The following is a 27,708-nucleotide window of genomic DNA, read 5'->3' on the forward strand; positions in this document are numbered from 1 at the left end:
GCTTGGGATATCGTCCATATAGCCAAATATTTGCTAACGCATAAAGGTCGAAGCACACCTATCATATCGGCAAGAAGAAACCTGTCAAGTATGTGTTCACATTAATGCGATTTGGCCAAGTGTACTTTCAGCAGTTGGATTGCCTATTGATGGAGTGCTCTATATTATTATAATGTCAACGGGGCTCTGTTTGTTCTGCTGTCAATTGGTCTTGCTGTCATGTCATTGTCAGACGAAAAACAATGTGAGTGTGTGCGATAGTGATAAAAATGAAAAATATGTCTAAGTCCAAAAGTTGATCTTAGTTAGATTTTATGTGATTATTAATTCATCTTTACCACCTAGTGTTTAGGCAATTGAATACTAAGGTAACAACGATGACACACGTTGAGAAACGCCAGGCTCGACCAGGAAAGGAGACTATTCATTCAGGGCATTTTATGGTGTCGCATTTTGAAGCAGAAGCTCAAGATGAATTTGACGATTTGGCAGTACCTGTTCCAGACGAAGAACAGAACATTCAAAAAGTGTCTGTGGTTACAACTTACACCGTACCTGGCACGAAAGAACAATTCACTCCCTCAGACAAAATCGTGACCAAACAACATCAACAGCTTTCTATCGAAATATCGCTTACAAAATTATTCAAATGTATGACTTTAGCTTACAGGTGAGTGTGTTTTTAAATGATTGGTAAAATTTAATGTTGTTTTGTTACATTGATTCATGTAGGTAACTAATTTATTAGTTAGTAAAAATCTAAATTTTGATCCTGCTTTTACTATGAACTAATGTCCAATTTGGAGCTATAAAAAGAAATTGTATTGTCGGACAGGAACCTGATCTAAGCTATTGGAAGTCTTTAATTGCTTACAAGTGTTAAAGCATGCATTAACATTGTAGAGAATCTTGTTTTCTCAAAATGAGGAAACAGTATGTTTCCATTAGTTTGGTGTGCAAAGATAACAGGAGGTCATCATAGCCTGTGTAAAAGACGCAGGTCATGTTCTGAGATAACTCCGTCTATGAATACTTAGTTATTGATATTTGTGTTTAATTTTATACACTGATTTGTTGGTAAGGGTAGCTGATAATACTGATTTATTTATACTAAACATAATTACATAGCTGGAATTTCAAAGCTACCTAACAATAGTATAATTCATGATTTTACTGTTGTTTTAGGTGGTATGTCCTCTATTTTGTTGTTTTAAAAGAATATGTAATTTAATCAATAAACCTCTTGAAAAATATTGTGGTTAACCATGATTATAAAATATGTTTATAAGTCTATATTATATGAAATGAAAAAGTATTCCAATACTAATACATGAAATAAATGTAATTTTATTAGAAAATCAAAATTATATATCAAACAAAACATCATAAACCCCAAACGGTTGCATAAGACTGCGTAACAATTGATATCTACTGTCTCGATTCATGAGGCTTGAAGGGTTAATGCCCAATAAGTAAATAGAAAAAAACTTCAGATGTAAAAAAAAAAAACAATTAAAAATAAATATTTAATTTACCTATCCTTTTGGTTCTTGAAGTTGTTTTATTCATAAAAGTAAATCAAGGTTTTGAGCCACCATACCAGTACCTTTTATGAGTAAGCCTGGCGCTATACATTAGTCCCTTTAATTAAAAACATCTTTTTTTATTCAAAGTCGTTTACAAAGTCTGAAGTCTTGAATGTCTTGACCTCTCATAAACTGTAAAACCATAGTAATATTACCTAAATAATAATAAATAAATGTAACCATTAAACAGATCATTAAAAAAAAACAAATATCTTGTAAACAAGCAAAGTCACAAAGACAAAATAAGCAACAAAGTTAAATTCTGATTACAACTCTTATTACTTTTAGAGCAATTTTCTGTAAGACAAAAAATAAAACTGATTTTACTAGGTAGGAGACTAGTTAAGTAATTTATTTTTCACCTATATTTACGGTTGGGAGACTGTAGAACTATAGGGTGATAAGATAAGAAGTCTGAGTTTATTCCTTATCAACCTGCTATTTGCAATAAGCTTAAGATCCATTTGATAGCACAGCTGATAAGTGGCTTAGCATTCGACTGTCAGACAATTTCATATTTCAACAGTACAGCTCCACGCTAAGTCTGTACTTGTTAATAAAGTATACATTTTTTTGTATTCATAATAATGCCTATTTTAAATTCATTACAAGTTAAAATGATACTTCTTAGCTCAAGGACTCATATAGTTAACTTAGTTAGTAAAGTGCTTTTAAAAAGTATTGGGTTGTGACTGGAAGTTGTTAGGATAATTATGGTAAGTGAATATAAAAATAATTTTTCTATTTTATTATTTTTCTCAGACAAAAACTAACCTCTCCAAAATGGAATCGTTTCAAAGGTATAAAACTCCGGTGGAAGGACAAAATCAGACTGAACAATGTTATATGGAGATGTTGGCACATGCAATGTAAGTATTTTATTTTTTGAGATAATATTTTATTTTGGCCATGTTGCAGAGGTACTACCAATTACTTGTTATATTAACATTACTGAATAATTTCCATATTTTTTGCATTTAAAATGAAGTAAAGATCTATAAAATTTTGAGTCATTAATGAATTTATTACATTTAGCTGCTTTGTTAATACTAGGCCAATAGATAATATTGTAATAAATTAATAATTTATTTGTAATAATCCTAGTCAGTGTCAGTACTATTCAGTAGACTTTATTGTATAAAATTATACATTTGTTTTATTAGTAAGAACACATTAGTGTTTGAGAAGTGCTTGAAGTCCTGTTGTTTGATGTCTTACTCACACAAAGATAAATCATCAGCTTAATGTGCCGTGACGTCATTTGCTATGTATAAAGTATACTTCGTGATCAGTTTACATGCGTAATACTTTTATGTAAATAATAATTATCAATGTACCAAAATTTTCCGAAACCTACCGGTTTTATCTCGTTAATGTCTTAATTAAAAAGCAACGCATATTTTTGTATAAAAAAGGTCTGGTTATACTTTAATGCACAATGATTGCTAAAAAGTCTGTATTGCATAAGTTAAATGTGGTTAAATATTGTCAGATAACAGTGACCTCTTAAAACTTATTTCTTGACGTGAAACGTAATTATAGATAGGTAATGTCCAGTTGTCCAGTAACTGATGATCTTTGTTATATTTTAATAAGTATCATTTATCAGCAGCTATTGAAAAAAATGTAGGTATTTGAGATTTATTATCATGAATCAAATACCTCGACGCCAATGAAAAATCTGCTAAAGGTGACGCTTGTGAATACATTTTTATCGATAGAAATGCTTAGAAATATTACTCAAATACCTTTAGTTTAGTTCAGTTCGATAATACTGAGCGGCTTAAATCTGAAGTCTTGAAATACGTTTTAATATTTTTAAAAATAAGTGACTTTTTAAGTAGGTATGTCCTATTTATTAAAAGCTGGTCACAGATTGAAGTCTGGTGCAGTAGCACCAGTGCGGGCAGTCTAGTAAGACTGCCCGCAAAGCAGTATTGCGGATTTGCGGTGGTCACTGGGAATCGTACTACCGACTCGCGAATCGGTAGTCACGTTGGACTAGTGGTGCCTTATATTACAATTACAATACATATAAGTACCTACGTATTTATAAATTATTTATGGTATATTTGTCAATTTTCTCGATTTCCCCTAATTTTCATCTTCAGTTCCTAACTTGGTGTTAATTGGACTACTTGTCTCTAAAAATATCTTAAAAATCGGCCCCTAAGTCGAGACCACAATGATATTGCTGAATATTGACTGGTTTAGTACCTAAATATAGACAACTAGCTTTCCGCCCGCGGCTTCGCCCGCGTGGAATTTTGTCTGTCACAGAAAAACTTTATCGCGCGCGTCCCTGTTTCAAAAACCGGGATAAAAACTATCCTATGTTCTTTCCCGGGACTCAAACTATCTCTATGCCAAATTTCATCAAAATCGGTTGCGAGGTTTAAGCGGGAAAGCGTAACAGACAGACAGACAGACAGACAGACAGACAGACAGAGTTACTTTCGCATTTATAATATTAGTTGGGATAAGTAAACTCTTTAGAGCTCTTTGTATTATCGTAAAAACAATTTGTGAGCATAGACATTACTATGTGTTTTTTATATCAGGTATAAATAGCATGACAAAATTTATTGGGTTTGTTCCGCCAAACAAAAACTTTCCGTTTCATTTTTCATGGTTCAAACGAAAATGTATACAATAAGTATTATTAAACATATTTTTATTATACTAATACTTTTAGTTTTGGGTAGTAAGTACGTTTTTTATTTTATTTAAGTCCACTAGTATTGACGCTTGTGACCGCTCTATAAACGGTGAGAGAATCGGGTCTAATTTGTAGATTTATCGAGATTTTGGGCAATGTTTCAATTCCTAGTTTTGAAAACGGTACTATTGTAACTATGTCTAATATGTTATCTAGCACGTGCTAGAATGATGCGTGGTGCTGGTATCTGTAGTTGCTAACGCGAATGTACGACAAGACTACCACGCACTATTATCGTGAAAGGACCCAATCGAACGATGCGTGTAGACGATTTTATCATATTAATACTTGCTGAGTTATAAATCATTGATAAGTTGGTCAATATGTTCGTGTCGGTAAAAGCAATGAGGGATGTGGCCGTGGGTGTGTGTTCATACGCATCGAGGGGTGTGTGTAGGTGTATGATTAATTAGTATTAGCGAAGTTAACTATTTAATTACTATTCAAATGAGTCTTGAGCAACAAATCACTGATAATCAAGACTGTTGTTGAAGATTGCGTCTCGATCTTCATATTAATATTAAGTAGGTACTTTATCATTCTAATTGGCTAATAATCACACGAGCTGCCTACTTACACACATGGTCTCAATATTGAATTTGATTTGCAGTTATAAAGAAGCAAAATACCCTGGTGTGCCAGTTCGCTTCACCGTTAGACGTTGACACTCACGTAAAACCAGAGGTAACTTATTTAAACTTTTGAAATATACAATAAGCTATACTGAGAATATGAGTAACTGGTTCGTTTAATTACAGACAACAATATTAGAAGGCAAATATTGGAAACGAAGAGCCGAAGCAGTAATCGCAGAATATAAAAAATGGCGCATGTTTCATATAATGCGGCTCCTCGGCAAGGGGGACACCGCCGTTCAGGATACGGTGAGGCATTTGAAAATGGGTATGATTTAACTTAACCATTTGACCGCCGAATGTTCATGAATGTTTCTGCTTAGATATCGGACATGGACACGGTGGAGTCGTTCTCGCAATGCAGCGACCTCGCGGGCAACATGTTAACAGACGAGGACTACCTCAGCTTCATGAGTGACACTCTGTTCTCGACCATCACCAACCACCAACCTTTCGCGTTCCCCGACTGCAGGGAGATTGGTATGCTGTTCAATTGTTATCTTGTGATAAGTACTTTTAGTAAAAGGTCACACTAGTTTCAGCCTTATAGACCAGCTATAGACGTATGTCATGACTATTTATTTAATTTTACCGAATCGCTTAATGAATCCTCTTCCAAATCCTCAAAAATAAGTTTTTACTTATTTTTTCTTACCATACGGTTGGATGCTCTTTGACCGCTTGGTAGCCACGGGTTATTGGATAGTTATAAAACAAAAATAGTTGGGAATAAAACCAAGAAACTCCTTATATTTTTATCTAAGCTGTCGCAAAAGAAATCGCCAGTATGACTCGAATAAAGTACCTACAAATTTATCAGCACATAGTGCCGTGCAAGATTTCCCAAATGAAATTACAAGTGCGTGAGATTTTTGTCAGTTTTTACACGGTTTTGTACACAATTGATTCAAATACTTATTCATCAAGACGAATAAATTTATTCTTAAATTAATTCACCGTATTTGGAATGTGGATAGGCGTAGATAGCCTGTCTATATTGTAAACTGGCTATTGCATCGACTTCACCTGCTAAATTATCCCCATACAAACATTATTTTCGTTAGAATGCCCCTGAATCATGGGGATAATTACAATCACATGTTCCAGGCTTACATATCTCTATACCAATATTCATCAAAATTGGTTCAGTGTAACGTAACAGACAGACAAAGATACGTTCTCATAATAATTATGTGATAATATTAACACGTGCGTAATATTGTTTACTTTCAGCAAGAGGTGCTAGCTTAGCTGACTTCATTCAGCCGAGCTTAGGTCCTTTGCAACCTAACCTCGATGATTTTATGGACACATTGGAACCACTCCAAGGTGAGGAAGACAAAACTCGTTATCTCATTATTATGTTTGTGCCACTTCTCCAATAATTTCCGGCTACGTGTTTATTGACCTTCATTTCTTTTATCTTTTATTGCAAACGCTTATATTTTCTATAGGCATATTATGACTGCAAGTATGATGACGCAATCGAGTAGAAAAATGCGTAATATTCTCGATCTATTTTTATAAAGGGTCAACATTTCTTCTTGCTTGGGCTAATCTTAGTATGAGTAATGGAACTTATTTATATCTATTTATCGTAGGTCGACACTCTTCATAAACTGTCACCTAGCTCACTTATCTACACTATAATAATAAATTTATTTATCCCCTTACGCTAAAAATGTCTACTATAATAACTTCGGTTTAAGTTAAACGACGTGTTATCTCGTTTCATCACATTGAATTTAACATTTGACAGAAAGTGACAAACCATGTATCGATTAAAATCGGGACTAGATCTATGTACTAAATTAGGATGTACTTTATTATCTTGAAAAAAAAAAGTGGATACATATATTTAAAGTTGAATCCTTCAGATTAGAGTTTTATCTATTACCTGTTATAAATTCAATTATAACGGTAATGATTTCATTCTTAGTTAGACACATCTATGATAAAAATAATTTATTACCTACCTAATTACCATCGAACTGGCAAAACAAACATGTAAAATTGTTCATTACTTCAATACTTTTCGGCCTTCCCGTTTACCACAAGCATAGGTACTATTAATATCTTGAATAGGTATGCTGTAATTGAGGTCATGCGCATCACTAATAGCTTAGTACAAAAACGTATGTACTGTAATCTGTATGTAACTGTGTACTCAATAAACATTTTTGCATTCATAGTATAAAACAAAATCGCCCCCGCTGTCTGTACGATTAGATCTTTTAAACTTCGCAACGGATTTTAATGCAGTTCTCAGCAAAGATAGAGTGGATCAAGAACGTATTATAAATGTACGATATAATACATTGCCGTGCGAAGGCAGAACAGTTAGCGGAGTAGAGCGTAGCGCTAGTTAATAAATCTTAGTCCCATCCCTAGTTAGTAAACCCTTGGAAAAGAGGCTGACAATATTGTGACTGAGCTTCTTGCGCTGCTCGCCCATTTTTTGTCCCGAAGCAGTGGTAGGGTTAAAATAATACTGGGACGTGTAAAGGCGTACGCGCACGGGTGACAGTACGTCTCTCATTTTCTCTTTCTAATGAGAAATATACAGTGTCCCGTAAAGAGCAAACTTAAGGAGATGATACACGGATGGTCATCTATAATTTTTTTTTCTTTTTGGAAAAGTGTTGCCATATCATATACATTTTTTTTCGTGTTTTTTTTTATCCTAAATTTTGAGCCTTTCTCTTGTTGCTGTGTGTACAAATGAGCAGATTTTTCTCTTATTCATTCATCTTAGTTTAAAAGCATAAAAGCTTAGTTGCAAAAATAAATGAGTTATTTACACCATAACCCCATACTTACAGAACTTCTGTCGTCAACGCCCCGCCTGCCTCCCGTGCCCGTATCATATACATTTTTTTTCATCCTAAATTTTGAGCCTTTCTCTTGTTGCTGTGTGTACAAATGAGCAGATATTTCTCTTATTCTTATTCATCTTAGTCTAAAAGCATAAAGGCTTAGTTGCAAAAATAAATGAGTTATTTCCACCATAACCCCATACTTGCAGAACTTCTGTCGTCAACGCCCCGCCTGCCTCCCATGCCCGTATCATATACATTTTTTTTCGTGTTTTTTTTCATCCTAAATTTTGAGCCTTTCTCTTGTTGCTGTGTGTACAAATGAGCAGATATTTCTCTTATTCATTCATCTTAGTCTAAAAGCATAAAAGCTTAGTTGCAAAAATAAATGAGTTATTTACACCATAACCCCATACTTACAGAACTTCTGTCGTCAACGCCCCGCCTGCCTCCCGTGCCCGTATCATATACATTTTTTTTCATCCTAAATTTTGAGCCTTTCTCTTGTTGCTGTGTGTACAAATGAGCAGATATTTCTCTTATTCTTATTCATCTTAGTCTAAAAGCATAAAGGCTTAGTTGCAAAAATAAATGAGTTATTTCCACCATAACCCCATACTTGCAGAACTTCTGTCGTCAACGCCCCGCCTGCCTCCCATGCCCGTATCATATACATTTTTTTTCGTGTTTTTTTTCATCCTAAATTTTGAGCCTTTCTCTTGTTGCTGTGTGTACAAATGAGCAGATATTTCTCTTATTCATTCATCTTAGTCTAAAAGCATAAAAGCTTAGTTGCAAAAATAAATGAATCATTTCCACCATAACCCACTTACAGAACTTCTGTCGTCAACGCCCCGCCTGCCTCCCGTGCCCGTATCATATACATTTTTTTTCGTGTTTTTTTTTCATCCTAAATTTTGAGCCTTTCTCTTGTTGCTGTGTGTACAAATGAGCAGATATTTCTCTTATTCATTCATCTTAGTCTAAAAGCATAAAAGCTTAGTTGCAAAAACAAATGAGTTATTTCCACCATAACCCCATACTTGCAGAACTTCAGTCGTCAACGCCCCGCCTGCCTCCCGTGCCCGTATCAAATATAATTTTTTTTCGTGTTTTTTTTTCATCCTTGAGCCTTTCTCTTGTTGCTGTGTGTACAAATGAGCAGATATTTCTCTTATTCATTCATCTTAGTCTAAAAGCATAAAAGCTTAGTTGCAAAAACAAATGAGTTATTTCCACCATAACCCCATACTTGCAGAACTTCAGTCGTCAACGCCCCGCCTGCCTCCCGTGCCCGTATCAAATATAATTTTTTTTCGTGTTTTTTTTTTCATCCTTGAGCCTTTCTCTTGTTGCTGTGTGTACAAATGAGCAGATATTTCTCTTATTCATTCATCTTAGTCTAAAAGCATAAAAGCTTAGTTGCAAAAATAAATGAGTCATTTCCACCATAACCCCATACTTACAGAACTTCTGTCGTCAACGCCCCGCCTGCCTCCCGTGCCCGTATCATATACATTTTTTTTCGTGTTTTTTTTCATCCTAAATTTTGAGCCTTTCTCTTGTTGCTGTGTGTACAAATGAGCAGATATTTCTCTTATTCATTCATCTTAGTCTAAAAGCATAAAAGCCTAGTTGCAAAAAATAAATGAGTTATTTCCACCATAACCCCATACTTGCAGAACTTCTGTCGTCAACGCCCCGCCTGCCTCCCGTGCCCATATCAAATACAATTTTTTTTTCGTGTTTTTTTATTCTAAATTTTGAGCCTTTCTCTTGTTGCTGTGTGTACAAATGAGCAGATATTTCTCTTATTCATTCATCTTAGTCTAAAAGCATAAAAGCTTAGTTGCAAAAACAAATGAGTTATTTCCACCATAACCCCATACTTACAGAACTTCTGTCGTCAACGCCCCGCCTGCCTCCCGTGCCCGTATCAAATACAATCTTTTTTCGTTTTTTTTTCATCCTAAATTTTGAGCCTTTCTCTTGTTGCTGTGTGTACAAATGAGCAGATATTTCTCTTATTCTTATCCATTATAACCTAGTTGCAAAAATAAATGAGTTATTTCCACCATAACCCCATACTTGCAGAACTTCTGTCGTCAACGCCCCGCCTGCCTCCCGTGCCCGTATCAAATACAATTTTTTTTCGTGTTTTTTTTTTCATCCTAAATTTTGAGCCTTTCTCTTGTTGCTGTGTGTACAAATGAGCAGATATTTCTCTTATTCTTATCCATTATAACCTAGTTGCAAAAATTAATGAGTTATTTCCACCATAACCCCATACTTGCAGAACTTCTGTCGTCAACGCCCCGCCTGCCTCCCGTGCCCGAGGAGAGCGCGCTCCCGGCCGAGGAGGCGCTGTACCGGGGCGGAGGCATGTCCGTGGACTCGTACCAGCAGGGCTACCTCGGCAGCTCGCCCGCCGCCATGCCCACCAGCCAGATGACTATACATGGTAGGAAACAATAAAACAGTTTACAATAGGGTCCGATCCTGCGCCGCTCGCATCCAGGCACCTCCCGCGACTTCACCAGATCGTCGGTCCACCTAGTGGGAGGCCTGCCCACGCTACGTCTTCCGGCTCGTGGTCGCCACTCAAGAACTTTCCTGCCCCAGCGCCCATCCTCCTCCTTGCGTGCGCGTGGACGCACAGGGTGACACGAACCAATCACAGAGCTCTATTCAACGCTGTGCGTTCGATTTGCTGCTTCAATTAAGCAAGCATTTTTTATGAATACGGGCGTAAATACCTTCTATTCTATCGATTCCGACGTACTTTTCATGAACTGTCAAAACGAGACTCGCATAATATGTTTTGTAGGGCTATTAACTCTTAATTTAATTTGATTTTAAAATTAGTTGAGGTTTTAAGAGCAGAACGAAATGTGTTTTTAAAAAAGTTTTACTTTAAATTGGTGAATGAATAGTGTCAAATACCCAATTAACGAAGTCTGTTAAAATTTACTTCACAAATAAGTCTTTATGTAACTTGCACTCCATTCCACTAGCTTACTTATAGCCACAGATAATATCTATAGCCCATGACTTGACTTTTTATGTTATCTTTATCTACAATGTAATATCATAATATCTTATTGAGCAAAATTTATTGCGGCTCGATAGGTGGTTTACATCGATGATTGTAACGTTATGTACCTAAACTTTTATGAGTCACCATCCTTAATTATTATCATTAAAAACTATTTTCAAGGCAATTTAGCATTTAGCAAATAGTTAAATACCAACCAATCAGTATTCCATTACGTGACGCTAAATCTAAGTAGTAAAACTTCAAATTTTATCGCACATTTATTTATTTATTTAAACTTCAGCACACAAAGTAACAATGCACTGTGGCGGACTTAATGCCGGATGGCATTCTCTGCCATTTCAAAGTAATTAGACCGACAAAGGTGGCCGAATTTGTTCCTCACTTCTCAGTAACATCCCAAGGATGCCCAACGTACTGATATAGCAAATTAATTATATTTAGTACTAGCTATTCCGAAAGACGTTAATATGACCTGTTGTTCCTATCTTAAGAAAAGTTATTATGACCATTATGTTTACTCAATTATTGAGTAATTTATCTTACATAAGAACCTTCTCATGACAATAACAAACACAATAAAAAAAGAATTAGAGAAATAGGTCCAACTTTTACGCATGATGAATAGGGTACTTGACTTTGGGCCCTTTAACATGAATGATTTCACCTTTCAGGCACAAGCAACAATACTCAAATGTTAATGTCAGAGGAGTCGATCAAGAACGAGCAACAGATGCGCGCGTACGAGGGCTCGCGAATGTTCGCGCAGGGCGAGATGCAGGGCATGATGGGCGCGGAGCTGATGCCTCAGTACGGGTATGTAGTGTTGCAAAAACAATTATTTTTCTCGACCGTTAGAAATGAATTAATTAGTATCCGTAAATTACAGACTTCGGCCGATAGTTGATTCGGGCTGTTAATTAGTATTATTAGAGGCCGGTAAATCTATTCTCATAAATAAAACACTGGATACTCATCTTTCACATTATATTGCCTTAATTTAGATACAATTCATCACTTAGCACAAAAGCGCGCGGAGTCGTCTCCACGCGTCCCTCTATTCTGACGTTTTACCCTAGTGTCACCTAGTGTACCCTACATTGACAATGCGTCAATGTCACTATGACAGCACCTCATTGGCCACAACGATACCGTTATTTTAACGTTTTAGATTATTCATAATTAACAGTATGGACAAGTATGAAAGTGCGCACATTGAATCGGCCGATTATTTATACAAATTAGAATCGGGCCTAACTATCGGCCGACTAAAAGTCTGTAGTCTGTGGGGAGTCTAAGAGTACATAATAATACAGATTTCGGTTTATTATTGACTCTAAGATACCTACTGTACTTTTCTGGTTGAATAGTACCAATATTTCACCAATTTATTGGCAACGTTGACCACAAGACAAGTAGATTAGGCATTGAAACTGATATTAAAGGAAATATGAAGAATAAAAATAAGAAAGAAAATAAGTAAAGGGGCAATCTTTTGTTGGAAGTTGTTATTACTAAATTATACATAAATAGCTTGATTTAGTGTATTTTGATTCATAATTGAATTAAAAAGTGAGGCAAAAATAAAAACGGCGTCAAGTTTTTTTTTCACGTTTTTCAAAAATCTGTTAATTTCGCATCACTAGGTATGAGCCGGCGCCGGCGCCCGACGCGCCGCTGCAGCCCTACGCGGGCAAAGCGCGGCTGCAGCACGTGGCGGCGCCCAAGATCGTCACGCAGCCCGACTCCTACTACAAGTATACTGCAGGTGTGTTCGTTCGTTCGTTTCAGCCGAAAGACGTCCACTGCTGGACAAAGGCCTCCCCCAAGGATTTCCACAAAGACCGGTCCTGCGCCGCTCGCATCCAGGCACCTCCCGCGATCGTCGGTCCACCTAGTGGGAGGCCTGTCCACGCTACGTCTTCCGGCTCGTGGTCGCCACTCAAGAACTTTCCTACCCCAGCGGCCATCAGCTCTTCGAGCTATGTGCCCCGCCCACTGCCACTTTTTACACCGCACAATTTTAGCGATTCTGCGGGCTATGTCAGTCACTCTGGTTCTCCTACGCAGGTGTGTTATAGCTTCTTTATTGTTTTATGCTATCCGTAAACGGTGACAGTGATCGATAGACCAAGAATGAATGTAAAACGACTACAATTTGCGATTCTATGGCAGTTGTTTCTGCAGACTCCACCACTAGTCACTACAACCGCTAGGCAGTTCTGACTAACCGTCATTTTCGGAAAAATAATAAATCACAAATATTTATTCAATTTTGACCAGTATTTTGGCACTTGTGAATGTACTTGAGTACATTCTTATTTGTTTCCAATAAAATTGAGCTTTTCAAGAAATTAAATCGTCTTGCACCAGTTTGTAACCCACCTTCATCAAAGTAACAATGCTTATTCTTTCCCAGCGGTGCCGCCGTCCCAAACAGCGCCGGAGACAGTGACGCTTCTCCAACAGCCGCTGCCGAGTTCAAAGTACGCGTCCACCCTCGTGCTGCAAGGGCGCGGCTACCCGCGATCGAGCGACAAGCGGCGGCCGCACTACGCGCCCGCGCCGCCTGCGCCGCCGCCCGCGCCGCCTTACCAGCCCTACCCGCAGCAGATGGTAGCTCCGCTTGCCTGTCGTAAGAGCAGTAGGGGTGATCGATACAAAACGTCGATGTTGCTTGTTTAAACCTCGGGATTTCAAAATTTTATGCTGCATGAAAAAAAGGTTAAGAATATGCACCCATTTTGTACTTATTTTTGATTGCAGACTGATTGACGAAAACCGTCGATGTAGATAAATTACAATGTATGTAAAATCAAAACTATTCTTAAATTCTGACCTTATTAAAACCTTGATACCTGGACATAATTTTACCCACGGTGCACTTGATTAAACCTGATAGTTCATGCATATATCGATCACCATCGATGTTTTACCGAACAGCGATGTTTTGTCAATTGATCATCCCTAGTAGGCGCGTTCGGTTACTAAATGTGGTTTCGTCACAGTCGAGCCAGCCGAGCTACGAGGCGCGGCCGCGGCCGGCGGCGCCCATGCAATACCTGCCGGCGCCCGAGGCCTACAAGCCGAAGCCCGCGGCGCCCAACCAGCGCTCCTTCAAGATGCCCTCGCCTCCTCTCGTGGCAGCTACCTCACAGCAGGTAAGCCACTTTTAATCCACTTTCTTTTCAGACAAATTACGTTAACGACTGGTGGAAAGACCGGTCCTGCGCTGCCCGCATCCAGGCACTTCTCACGACCTTCACCAGATCGTCGGTCCACCTAGTTGAAGGCCTAACTACACTATGGCTTCTTGTCCTAACGACCATCAGCTCTACGAGCTCTGTGCCATCGCTCTTTGGGTGATCTTGAGTCTTCTTATGAATCTACTTTATTCTACGCTATTACTACATCTCCTTTCCACCATTACAAGTCTTCAGTAGCCCGGATCTTTAGCTGGATTAGCTGGATAATCAATAAAATGCAACCAAGTAAAGACTACTTTAGTCCCAGGGGAAAGTTAAGTTACCTTTAGACCCAGTCTTATACAGCCAGGCCGGTTCATTTTTCTGTATTATCTGTATACTATATGTATTTGATTTGATGACTGTCAACTTAAATCTAAGAATAGAAGTAAGTATGACATTAACCGTCCCAGCTATGACATTGTCAGGAGGGCGCTACTATTATAGATGACCCACGCTGAACTGTCCCACCAAACTCAATGACAGGGGGGCGCTACCATCGTTCAACTATATGGTTTCCAACATGGCAAAAATCGGAACCAGCGATCCGGTATTGACGGTGGCGCCCCACTGTCAATGTCATGGATAGGACAGTTCAGTATTTTGGAACTATAATGCTGGGTTATAAGTTCCGATTTTTGGCACTTGACGTTTTAGAATCGTTAAACTATAAATATTGTTTTTGTCGTCAGGTGTCAGGCGCCGGCAGCTCAGGGCAGGCTGGTAGCAGCTCGGGCAGCCCGGGCCGCAAGGAGCAGTTCCGCTCGCACAGCCTGCCGCTAGGCGCGCAGCTCAACGCCGACTGGTCGCTCAGCGCGCCCGCCCACGCCCACGCGCCGCCCCACGCCCACGATACGCACTCGAGGCATACCGCCAGGGTGAGTGGCTAAGTGTATAATGATGAAATTAGTTAAGTTCAAGACGGTAACAGCTCGGGCAGACCGGGCCGCAAGGAGCAGTTCCGCTCGCACAGCCTGCCGCTAGGCGCGCAGCTCAACGCTGATTGGTCGCTCAGCGCGCCCGCCCACGCCCACGCGCCGCCCCACGCCCACGATACGCACTTGAGGCATACCGCCAGGGTGAGTGCACATGATAAATTCAATAAAAGACAATGCCGGAAATTGGCGTCTTTTTTTTTTCGCGCGGCCATCGACCAATCTTTGTTTTTTGATTACAAAATAATGTAATAAACCAAACTTACTATGACATGTATACCTCTAAACTCAGTCTGAACTGAGTTACGAGCGTTAGAAGTTTGATGATTTTACATGGCCGCGCGAAAAAAAAAAGACGCCACCTTCCATACAAAATCTGGCATTGCCATTTACCGCCTCTGTGGTCTAGTGGTAAGACCACCTACTTCAGACGCAGAGGTCCCGGGTTCGATTCCCAGTGGGGGCAGATTTTTTTGTTCGGTTTGGTTGGTGGTAGGGCTTGTTCAAAGTCCGCCTGGCTAGCTACCACCGTCTTACCTAAGTCTGTCGCCATAACAATAATGTTAACAGCATTGTTGTGTTCCGGCAGTAAGAGGTAAGATAGCCAGTTCCTCCGTGGTTGAGGATTCCGAGTGAAGCTCGCTTTCACCTTCTCGGCCTGATCATCACTTACCATCAGGTGAGATACAGGCCAAGAGCTTCCTCGTTGTGGATAAAAAAAAAGAATTTCAAGACTGTACTGCTGAAACGTAAGCAAAAGCCTTGTTGAGTCCTTTTATCAAAATTACTTTAAGCTCAGACTTGTGTAATGTAATGTCATGTAACGCGAATGGTGGGGACGCAATCTTGAGGTGAATGTCTTTTGTGTACTATAAACAAAAGACGAGTGCGCGTTACAAAATAAAGGTAAACTAGAGGCGTGATGCTGCGACTGCGCTTCGTTATTCTTGTTGTTCCATCCACATTCGCGTTATATCACGCTTTATGCCGGCTGTAGACTCGCCGAAGGGGAAAATAAATTTTTTTCCTCTCGGCTTTCCTCTCTCGGCGCTCCCTAATTCGCACATGGGGCTGTCTCGCGAGCCATTCGGGCGAGTCTGAGCGAGAGCTCTTAGACGAGACTTTGACAAGAGTACAGCCGGCACTAGACAATCGTGGATATTCCTAAAGGGCGTTTTCAATTTAGACATTTCGTGGCGGACATTTGTCGGGCGTTTGCAGACGGTAAATTGTATGACAACTGCGTCGGAATAAATGGACAATTACTAATAGTGTGCGGTTTTGCAAACGCACGATAAACACTCGACACGAAACGTCTAAATGGAAGGCGCCCTTAAGGTTCAGCCAAACCAACGCGATCAGCCGGCATGCAGCGATGGCGATCAGACTTACGCCCGTATTCACAAACGATGCTTGCTTAAGTGAAGCAGCAAATCGAACACACAACGTTGAATAGAGCTCTGTGATTGGTTCGTGTGTCACCCTGTGCGTTCACGCGCACTGTGAGACCTCATAGTAATGTTTGTGAATACGGGCGTTAAATGCATTGATCGCCATCGCTGCACGCCGGCTGATCGCGTTGGTTTGGCTGAACCTTTACGTGTTGCTTCGCAGGCCCGCGAGAGCACGCCGAGCGCGCTGCGCATGCGCTCTCGCTCGCAGTCGGGCGGCGGCGAGGCGGGCGCGCGGCCGCCGCTCAACAGCGTGGCGTCCGAGCCCAGCCTGCCGCAGGCCAGCGTCATGCTCGCGCAGCTGCTCTCCGCGCAGCACTGTCAGTTGAACAGCTCCCATAGCTCTCATTGCTCCCATACTCCCTCCACAGCCTCTACACTAAATTCACAGCCTCTACACTAAATTCACAGCCTCTACACTAAATTCACAGTCTCCATATTCCCCTCTCAGCCCTTACTTTCCCCCCAAAGCCCCCACAATCACTACATAGTCTCTACACTCCCTCCATAGTCTTTACAATCCCTCCATAGTCTCTACACTCCCTCCATAGTCTCTACACTCCCTCCATAGTCTTTACAATCCCTCATAGTCTCTACATTCCCTCCATGGTCTCTACACTCCCTCCATGGTCTCTACACTCCCTCCATGGTCTTTACAATCCCTCCATAATCTCTACACTCTCTCCATAGTCTCTACATTCCCTCCATGGTCTCTACACTCCCTCCATAGTCTCTACACTCCCTCCATAGTCTTTACAATCCCTCCATAGTCTCTACACTCCCTCCATAGTCTCTACACTCCCTCCATAGTCTCTACACTCCCTCCATAGTCTCTACACTCCCTCCATAGTCTCTACACTCCCTCCATAGTCTTTACAATCCCTCCATAGTCTCTACACTCCCTCCATAGTCTCTACACTCCCTCCATAGTCTCTACACTCTCTCCATAGTCTCTACACTCCCTCCATAGTCTCTACACTCCCTCCATAGTCTCTACACTCCCTCCATAGTCTCTACACTCCCTCCATTGTCTTTACAATCCCTCCATAGTCTCTACACTCCCTCCAATAGTCTTTACAATCCCTCCATAGCCTCTACACTCACATTGACATAAGATGCATATTTGATCGACCCGGGACTTTTTGTCAAGCGTAGTTTATCGGATCACTCAAGTGCAAGAACAGCACACCTTGCCTATGGCATTTGAACTATATTTGCTCAATGCTACAATTCATACACTTGCGAATCTTACGCACACTGTTAAGCTTTTTTGCATGCCATTATTTTAGTATATTTTCAGTAAAATATGGAATAGGGTTACTAATGATTCCGTCATCCCCTTCCAGCTAAAAGCGTGTACAAAATGGGGAGTAATGAGGAAGTCGCCGGAGGATCGGATCCGAAGTCCCCAATTCGGAAAGGCCAGCCCTCGCCTATCGGCAGTGATATAATGTCACCACATCCGGTTAGTATTATCTGTGACTCAGGGCTGATTTTTAATCGTCATAACTTTGAAGAATAAACTTGTCATTTTGACATGTTTTATTTAACCTACTTGTTTAGTTTTTTTTAGTTTCATGATAAAGTTGTGTTTCTTAAATGTCAGGCCGTATTTGAGCGCCTCTGCGCTGCACTACATTACACGTAGAGATCTCAAACGACCTGTATTCAACGCACGGCCCAGTCGGCCTATAGGTTTTGACGCAGAATATGCACTTCGCAAAATGTGCACTTTTCTATAAAGTAAAGGCTTTAGTGTTTCTATATACTAGTATGGAAAAGCACGCGGTTTGCATTCTGCGTCAGATCCGGCCCATAAATGTGCGTGAAGGAGTCCCCCGTATGCCATATGTTAATAATTACTGCTCAAAATTAATAAATATTTTTGAGTTTTTAAAAACCCTGTAACTTTGTGAAAGTTATTTACGTGACACTTGGGAAATCATGGTTCTCTAAACCAAGTCGATGCCAAAATAAAAGAAGAAGAAAGAAGTATTTTTGATTTGATTTGATTTGCGCAGTCGCTGTCGCCGCCCACGTCGCCGGGCTCGCCGCGCGCTGGCTCCCCGCGCGAGCCGCGCCGCACGCACCTGCACGCCGAGCAGAAGCGCCGCTACAACATCAAGAACGGCTTCGACACGCTGCAGGCGCTCATCCCGCACCTCAACGCCAACCCCGCCGCCAAGGTAGCTATAATGACTGGCCTAATGTTATATTATAAGCCGCGCCGCACGCACCTGCACGCCGAGCAGAAGCGCCGCTACAACATCAAGAACGGCTTCGACACGCTGCAGGCGCTCATCCCGCACCTCAACGCCAACCCCGCCGCCAAGGTAGCTATAATGACTGGCCTAATGTTATATTATAAGCCGCGCCGCACGCACCTGCACGCCGAGCAGAAGCGCCGCTACAACATCAAGAACGGCTTCGACACGCTGCAGGCGCTCATCCCGCACCTCAACGCCAACCCCGCCGCCAAGGTAGCTATAATGACTGGCCTAATGTTATATTATAAGCCGCGCCGCACGCACCTGCACGCCGAGCAGAAGCGCCGCTACAACATCAAGAACGGCTTCGACACGCTGCAGGCGCTCATCCCGCACCTCAACGCCAACCCCGCCGCCAAGGTAGCTATAATGACTGGCCTAATGTTATATTATAAGCCGCGCCGCACGCACCTGCACGCCGAGCAGAAGCGCCGCTACAACATCAAGAACGGCTTCGACACGCTGCAGGCGCTCATCCCGCACCTCAACGCCAACCCCGCCGCCAAGGTAGCTATAATGACTGGCCTAATGTTATATTATAAGCCGCGCCGCACGCACCTGCACGCCGAGCAGAAGCGCCGCTACAACATCAAGAACGGCTTCGACACGCTGCAGGCGCTCATCCCGCACCTCAACGCCAACCCCGCCGCCAAGGTAGCTATAATGACTGGCCTAATGTTATATTATAAGCCGCGCCGCACGCACCTGCACGCCGAGCAGAAGCGCCGCTACAACATCAAGAACGGCTTCGACACGCTGCAGGCGCTCATCCCGCACCTCAACGCCAACCCCGCCGCCAAGGTAGCTATAATGACTGGCCTAATGTTATATTATAAGCCGCGCCGCACGCACCCCGCCGCCAAGGTGAGGACGATAAAGCACTAGGCAGCCAAGAGTATTCATATAACTGGCTGCCACAGTCAGGCTGCGGCAGACTGCCTAGTGCGCGGGAGGCCTTATGCCGACGACATTCGAACCTTATTTGTTTGACTGCATGCAACTTTAACGTCACGTGTCGTGCCTTATGAACATGGCGCGCGCGTGATATTTAGCACTGCGTGCGCGATGGCGATGGCGATCCTACTGATTTCTACTGATCCTTACTGACTTTAGGCCTTCTTCCTGGTAGGAGCGCCATCTGAACGTAACTAAACTGCGAATTGAATGCTTTTAAAATTGAAGATGTGAGATTGGAAAGAGACCTCTGTGATAATGTTTATACGTAAGAATTTATTTATTAAACAAAGCGTATAATAAAATATGTCTTTCCTATCTTTTTATAACTGTACCTTATTTAAGTGAGATCTGATTATTAGATATTGTAATATAAGATATTTATGTGACTTGACAACAACTTCAATTGATTATTTACAGATTAGCAAAGCTGCAATGTTACAAAAAGGCGCCGAATATATCAAACAATTGAAAGCTGAGAGGAATCAAATAAAAGAAGAAATGGAAAGTCTTCGGCAACAAACAGAAAGTTTAAATAACTCAATATCGTAAGTTGCGCATTTTAATTAAATTAACTAAGTTTTGATATGAAACACTTGAGGTATTAAACCTCAAAATACAATAGAACGAGTTGCGATTCACGACTAATAAATTTGACTTAGCCTAGACGCAGACTACCGATTTTAGTTGGCCGATAGTTGGACACGATTTTAATTTGTATGAAAATCGAATCGGTGTAATGTGCGCACTTCCATACATTTTTTTTTTTTTTATTTGTGTTGAGCGGCTATTCTAGTTCAATAAAGTCCTAGTATCACTGCGACCGTTATCGATCTATTGTGATCGCCGCTGTTTTCCTTACAGTTCGCCTCCGAGTCCTGCATCCATTAGGAAGTGCAGTATCTTTTGGGGGGCGATATGTTTTACATCTTGTGGGCTTAGGATGTGTTTGCCCAGGTGTAAGCTCCGCTTGCGCATCAGAGGTCCGCAGTCCGTGAGCATGTGTAGTGGCGTTTCATCTGCCTCTTGGCACATCCTGCACGTTCTTGTTTCGGACAGTCCCATAGTGGACAAGTGCTTGTTTAAGCTGCAGTGTCCAGTGAGGGCTCGAACTAAGATGCGCATTTTGGTCCTACTCAGTCCTATGATCTGCTTAGAGCTTTTTCGATCATAGGCTTTTATGAGAGCTTTGGAATGAGTTAATCCTGGCGTGTCTGACCATGCCATAAAGGATTTGTTTAAATAGATGTTCTCCAGGGTCATTCGAGCGAGACTTTTGGGAACACCACAAAAGGGTTCTGGACCATATTGTGTTCCCTCCGCTCCCGCTCTGGCTAGTTCGTCGGCATTTTCATTGCCCTCGATTCCCGCATGACCTGGAACCCATCTCAGCGTTACTCTGTTTCGTTCTCCTAGAGTATTTAGTCTACTCATGCAGTTTTCTACCAACTTTGAGGTGATTAAGTTGGAGTTTAAGGCCAGCAGCGCGGCCTGACTGTCTGAGTTAATGTAAATTATGTGGTTGGCATAATTTTTTCGCAGGTTAGCTTCCGCACATTCAATAATGGCGTAGACTTCTGCCTGAAAGATAGAGGCAAATTTGCCCAGGCTTTGAGATAGCCTAAGCTTCGGCTGCTCTCCATACACGCCAAAGCCTACGTTAGGGCCCATTTTTGACCCATCAGTAAACCATATAAGGCTGCCCTTCTCACAGGTGACTTGCTTGTTCAGCCAGTCCTCCCTGTGTGGTATTTCCACTTTGTAGTTCTTTTGGAAGCTACAACTTGGAACCATGATGTCAGAAGTCATGCAAAGAGTAGGTGTGCTCTTTATAGCCTCCAGTAATGTTCTCATTCTCTGGGATATGCAATGGAAGCCCCCCTGAGCGTCTATCCTGTAGGCACTTGCCTCCGCCTCCTTAGCAATGTGCATACTTAGGGGCGTTAGGCACAGTAGTGCGTTCAGGGCCGCCTCAGGTGCGGTTGACATTGCCCCAGTTGCCATGAGACAGGCAAGCCTTTGCAGACTACCTAGTTTAACTGTTACTGTCTTTTGGCTGGTTTTGTGATACCACACTACAGAGGCGTACGATATAGTCGGCCTCACGATAGTGGTATACAGCCATAAGACAGATCGGGGATTCAAGCCCCAATTGTTGCCCATCATGCGGCTACAGGAGCCTAAGGCAATTTTTGCCTTTTGTATGATGTTATTAAGGTGAGTATTCCATGTTAGTTTCTGGTCGATAGTGACGCCCAGATATTTGACTTCCGTGGAAAACTCGATCTCTTTTCCATTTAGAGAGGGTTTGACTAGTTTGTTCAACTGTCTACGCCTGGTAAATGGAATAATGACAGTTTTATCAGCGTTAACTGATAAACTGTTTCTTTTGCACCACCCACCTATGGTGTTTAGCGCTCTTTGCATTATGGAAGATATTGTACTTTGGCAGAAGCCCCTTACTATGACAACAAGGTCGTCAGCGTACCCTTGAGTGTCAATGTTGAGGTCGGCCATTTTATACAGTAGTGTATCAACCGCCAGAGTCCAGAGAAGGGGCGAAAGCACGCCCCCTTGCGGGCATCCTCTGGTGGTTGTAACTTCCATAGTGGTTTGAAGCAGAGATACCTTAGCTCTCCTGTTGGAGAGCATCGACTCCACCCATCTCGTGGTCGTCAGGTCAAGGCTTTTTGCAACCAGACCTTCGACCAGCAGTGTAGTAGGAGTGTTGTCAAAAGCTCCCTCTATGTCTAGAAATGCGCAAAGCGCGATTTCCTTGTCTTCCAGTGCCTTTTCGACCCTGTCAATCAGGCTGATCAGGGCTGTTTCCGTAGATTTACCTCTGCGGTAGGCATGCTGTGTGTGGTGAATAGGTTTCGTTTTTAGTGCTACGTCCCTAATATAGATGTCAATTACCTTTTCCATAACCTTCATAAGGAAGGATGAGAGGCTTATTGGCCTAAAGGACTTTGGCAAGGCGTAGTCCTTTCTGCCAGCCTTTGGAATGAATATGACTTTTACTGTGGTCCATCGTTCCGGTATATGTCCCCAGGCCAAGCTGGCTCTGAAGATTTTGACCAGATGTGGAGTGAGGATTTCCATCCCCTCCTTCCATACATGCCAATACTGATTAACTGCCTGACTAAACTTTCGACCGACAAAAAGTTGGTGGTCTGCGTCTAGGCTTAACTGTACGTGACTAGTACAATGAGATACAAAAGTACCACTTGAGATCATAATAACAAGTAACTGTTTTGTTTTCTCAATTACAATTTCTTATACGCTCTTTCTCTCTAATCAAGCACAATCGGTTGCCCGACTAGTTATAAAAAAAATTCTGGACTGCCATGCGTCCAGAACGCTGTTTCCTATGAAATTGATTGATGCACAATAGAAATTCATACAATTTAGTGCGCCCTAAACGCAGCATTCTGGGTGCTGGCGAGTCTGATAATGGGAACGTAATGTCAGCGAAATTTGTATGCTTGTTCACGTTATAATTATGTCAATTAAACCCCTCCCGTGCCGCTTCCATTCCTCAGGCACTGACTCAGTTAAGTCCCTTAGTAGTTTCATAGAAGTATAGTTAGTCAATAAAGCCTCGTTTCCCCCAGCAACTGCCACTCGCTGCTGCCGGCGACGGGCGCGCCGGTGTCGCGCGCGCGCTTCGCTCTGTTTTTAGACTAGTCATAACGAGCCACGCGCCCAGAACGCTGCGTTTCCTTTCCTCTATCAAATTGATTGATGCAATGCAGCATTTGTTCAATGGCGCGGTTAGGTGCGCGAACTTGATCGAATCAGATAGTGTAAACATCTGAACTTAATGAGGGTTTTCGCGAATGAAAGATCCGCTAGATGGCGGGACGTGGATGTGGGGTCTGACTGCTGCGTGATTGGTGGATTTTAACATATCTGTCAATGTCATGTCAACTCAAAAATAACCAATCATGCAGCATTTGGACCTCGCGTCTACGTATTGCCATCTGGCGGATTTTTCGTTCGCGAAAACCCTCATTGCAGTTTGTTTTTCCGTGCGTCGCCTATATTTCCATGCGCGTGATCGCGCTTGCATTCGTCCTAGTTTGCACATAGTGTAACTGCGCCACAATAGAAGTTCATACAATTTAGTGCGCCCTAAACGCAGCATTCTGGACGCTAAAGCATCTAATATACTCGTAGAGGTTTCATAGAAGTGTTTTTGTTCAATAAGATCTTGTTTCCCCCAGCAACTGCCACTCGCTGCTGCCGGCGACGGGCGCGCCGGTGTCGCGCGCGCGCTACGTTCTGTTATAGACTAGTCATAACGAGCCACGCGCCCAGAACTCTGCGTTTCCTTTCCTCTATAAAATTGATTGATGCAATGCAGCATTTGTTCAATGGCGCGGTTAGGTGCGCGAACTTGATCGAATCAGATAGTGTAAACATCTGAACTCAATAAGGGTTTTCGCGAATGAAAGATCCGCTAGATGGCGGGACGTGGATGTGGGGTCTGACTGCTGCGTGATTGGTGGATTTTAACATATCTGTCAATGTCATGTCAAAAATAACCAATCATGCAGCATTTGGACCTCGCGTCTACGTATTGCCATCTGGCGGATTTTTCATTCGCGAGAACCCTCATTGCAGTTTGTTTTTCCGTGCGTCGCCTATATTTCCATGCGCGTGATCGCGCTTGCATTCGTTCTAGTTTGCACATAGTGTAACTGCGCCACAATAGAAGTTCATACAATTTAGTGCGCCCTAAACGCAGCATTCTGGGCGCTAAAGCATCTGATATACTCGTAGTGGTTTCATAGAAGTATCATTGTTCAATAAGGTCTCTTTTCTCTCAGCAACTGCCACTCGCTGCTGCCGGCGACGGGCGCGCCGGTGTCGCGCGCGCGCGCCGGCCGCCTGCGCGAGATGTTCGCGCGCCACGTGGCCAACCGCACCATGCACAACTGGAAGTATTGGCTCGTATCCTTTTACAAGAGAAAATGCAATATCGACAGTCGAAAGGAGATAGAAATTAACAATTTATTCGAAGTCCCCTTTTCAGAGGAAGGGGGTGGGTGTGATACCAATTTGATGCTAAAAATTGAGGAAGTTTCTAAAAGTTTGGCCTTTGCTACCATCTATTTGTTTGTATTCCTTTTTTTGAGGCCAAGGGTGGGCGTGATTGCAATTTTTGGATTGAATTGCTGAGGTGATTTCTGAAGACTGTCTCAGGTTTCAAATGAAGCCACCCCTATTAGCGCCATACTGGGGAAAGGCTTACTACGGCCACTCCTAACTACTCCTATTAGCTCAATTTATATTGTCACTCCTACTGTAAAATCAACCTAAAAGTGTCGAAAAATATCTAATTAAATCTCTGGGATCAAAAACATTTGTTTTTTCGAACTACAGCCAATGCAACATCAGCTTTAAGTTCCTTAACGCAAGGTTCAGTTTAGCGTGGTAGCCGCGGCGCTGGTGGACTCGTTCAGCGCATGCGTGTCGTGCGGCAGCGGCGCCGACCTCGTGCGCACCACGCTGCTGTGGGCCGAGCAGCACTGCTCGCTCGTGGAGATGAGACCAGGTGAGATATGAGCTTTATGTTCCTTAGCGCAAGGTTCAGTTTAGCGTGGCAGCCGCGGCGCTGGTGGACTCGTTCAGCACATGCGTGTCGTGCGGCAGCGGCGCCGACCTCGTGCGCACCACGCTGCTGTGGGCCGAGCAGCACTGCTCGCTCGTGGAGATGAGACCAGGTGAGATTTGAGCTTTATGTTCCTTGGAGTAAGGTTCAGTTTAGCGTGGCAGCCGCGGCACTGGTGGACTCGTTCAGCGCATGCGTGTCGTGCGGCAGCGGCGCCGACCTCGTGCGCACCACGCTGCTGTGGGCCGAGCAGCACTGCTCGCTCGTGGAGATGAGACCAGGTGAGATATGAGCTTTATGTTCCTTAGCGCAAGGTTCAGTTTAGCGTGGCAGCCGCGGCGCTGGTGGACTCGTTCAGCACATGCGTGTCGTGCGGCAGCGGCGCCGACCTCGTGCGCACCACGCTGCTGTGGGCCGAGCAGCACTGCTCGCTCGTGGAGATGAGACCAGGTGAGATTTGAGCTTTATGTTCCTTGGAGTAAGGTTCAGTTTAGCGTGGCAGCCGCGGCACTGGTGGACTCGTTCAGCGCATGCGTGTCGTGCGGCAGCGGCGCCGACCTCGTGCGCACCACGCTGCTGTGGGCCGAGCAGCACTGCTCGCTCGTGGAGATGAGACCAGGTGAGATGTGAGCTTTATGTTCCTTGGAGTAAGGTTCAGTTTAGCGTGGCAGCCGCGGCACTGGTGGACTCGTTCAGCGCATGCGTGTCGTGCGGCAGCGGCGCCGACCTCGTGCGCACCACGCTGCTGTGGGCCGAGCAGCACTGCTCGCTCGTGGAGATGAGACCAGGTGAGATATGAGCCTTATGTTCCTTGGAGTAAGGTTCAGTTTAGCGTGGTAGCCGCGGCGCTGGTGGACTCGTTCAGCGCATGCGTGTCGTGCGGCAGCGGCGCCGACCTCGTGCGCACCACGCTGCTGTGGGCCGAGCAGCACTGCTCGCTCGTGGAGATGAGGCCAGGTGAGATATGAGCTTTAAGTTCCTTGGCACAAGGTTCAGTTTAGCGTGGTAGCCGCGGCGCTGGTGGACTCGTTCAGCGCATGCGTGTCGTGCGGCAGCGGCGCCGACCTCGTGCGCACCACGCTGCTGTGGGCCGAGCAGCACTGCTCGCTCGTGGAGATGAGACCAGGTGAGATATGAGCTTTATGTTCCTTGGCACAAGGTTCAGTTTAGCGTGGTAGCCGCGGCGCTGGTGGACTCGTTCAGCGCATGCGTGTCGTGCGGCAGCGGCGCCGACCTCGTGCGCACTACGCTGCTGTGGGCCGAGCAGCACTGCTCGCTCGTGGAGATGAGACCAGGTGAAATAAAATGAGTTTTAAGTTAATTAAATTAAAGTTCAGTTTAGTTTAATGTTTTAAGAAGACATTGTGGCTTTAAAAAATCTTACATTCATGGGGTTTTAGGTTACAGAATTAAAGTAAATACGCTGATATTTCCATAAAATACTTTTTTTTTGGCTCTAGCGGTTTGCTTTTAACCACAAAGGAAATACATATAAAATATTTCATTGGTCAACCAATGTAAAACTCGAAGATATGAAGTGGCCATTGAGACACATGACACAACTTGATATAACAACGTTTTAGTCTATACTTAAAAAATATTTAAACTTAGGCTAAGGCCCAGTTTTTTGATTCATAGTTAAAATAACAAATTGTTAAATTTTGCTACTAATGGTTAAATATTAACAAAATGTTAACTCATAGTTAAAAAATGTACTAAAAGTCTAGCTAACCATTGTTCGAAAAACATTTTTCTCTGATATTTAACCACTTGTCATTTGACATCTGTCAAACTTGACCATTGGTTATTTTAACTACGAATCAAAAAACCGGGCCTAAGTTGCACCATCTTACTTTAACAAACGTCAAAAGTCTGTCAAACTCCATACAAAAGAGACCGGTTATTGTCATAGTTACTGTTAAAGTAAGTTGGTGCGACTCAGCCTTACTGTTGTATCGCCTTATTCAACGTGCCATCTCACTTCCAGCTGTGCTCAACTCGCTCCGAGTCCTGTGCACGACGACAGACATCCTGACCAACCCGGAGCGTCTGCCCGAGGAGGCGCGCCAGGCGGCTGCCTCCAGCGCCGGCGTCAAGAGCGAGCCCACCTAGCGCGACACCACACGCCTCTTTACCGGTGAGCTCGCAATTAGGGCTATCGTTTTAGCGCTCACCAGTTAGCGCCACTGTAGAGTAAGGTCCTGTCACTTGCTAGTAGCGAAGACAGTGGCGCCAACTGGTGAGCGCTAAAGTGGTAGGAGGACTATCGCATTTGCACTCATCAAGATGGCGCCACTGTAGAGTAAGGTCCTGTCAATCGCCAGGGGTGCCAACTGTTAAGTATAAAAACGATAGCCCTCATTACTATAAAACCCTTTTACACCGACCATAAGATTACTGATATCCACTTGCGACGACAGTGTGACAT

The 27,708-nt window shown here is 42.9% G+C and overlaps 1 protein-coding gene across 3 annotated transcripts; it reads left to right on the forward strand.

Moving 5' to 3' along the window:
- The first annotated feature begins 210 nt into the window (after window positions 1-210).
- Window positions 211-26,231, forward strand: LOC135071797 (MLX-interacting protein). 3 transcript variants are annotated; one of them, XM_063965623.1, is made up of 18 exons: window positions 211-670; window positions 2,349-2,455; window positions 4,916-4,989; window positions 5,064-5,189; window positions 5,264-5,420; window positions 6,174-6,269; window positions 10,053-10,217; window positions 11,486-11,627; window positions 12,458-12,579; window positions 13,231-13,427; window positions 13,820-13,972; window positions 14,749-14,934; window positions 16,606-16,762; window positions 17,789-17,907; window positions 18,464-19,510; window positions 20,084-20,211; window positions 24,496-24,619; window positions 25,094-26,231. In XM_063965623.1, exons 1-18 carry the CDS (start codon window positions 378-380, stop codon window positions 25,232-25,234), a joined length of 3,534 nt encoding a protein of 1,177 aa, XP_063821693.1. In that variant the 5' UTR covers window positions 211-377; the 3' UTR covers window positions 25,235-26,231. The 3 variants fall into 3 exon arrangements, with proteins under 3 accessions (XP_063821693.1, XP_063821694.1, XP_063821695.1); XM_063965625.1 differs by lacking the exon at window positions 211-670 and adding an exon at window positions 2,069-2,302 and having other exon boundaries at window positions 2,387-2,455; XM_063965624.1 differs by lacking the exons at window positions 24,496-24,619; window positions 25,094-26,231 and adding an exon at window positions 23,278-23,365.
- The last annotated feature ends 1,477 nt before the right edge of the window (window positions 26,232-27,708 follow it).

Source organism: Ostrinia nubilalis, chromosome 5 (assembly GCF_963855985.1).
Source record: "Ostrinia nubilalis chromosome 5, ilOstNubi1.1, whole genome shotgun sequence".
Taxonomy (NCBI): Eukaryota; Metazoa; Arthropoda; class Insecta; order Lepidoptera; family Crambidae; genus Ostrinia; species Ostrinia nubilalis.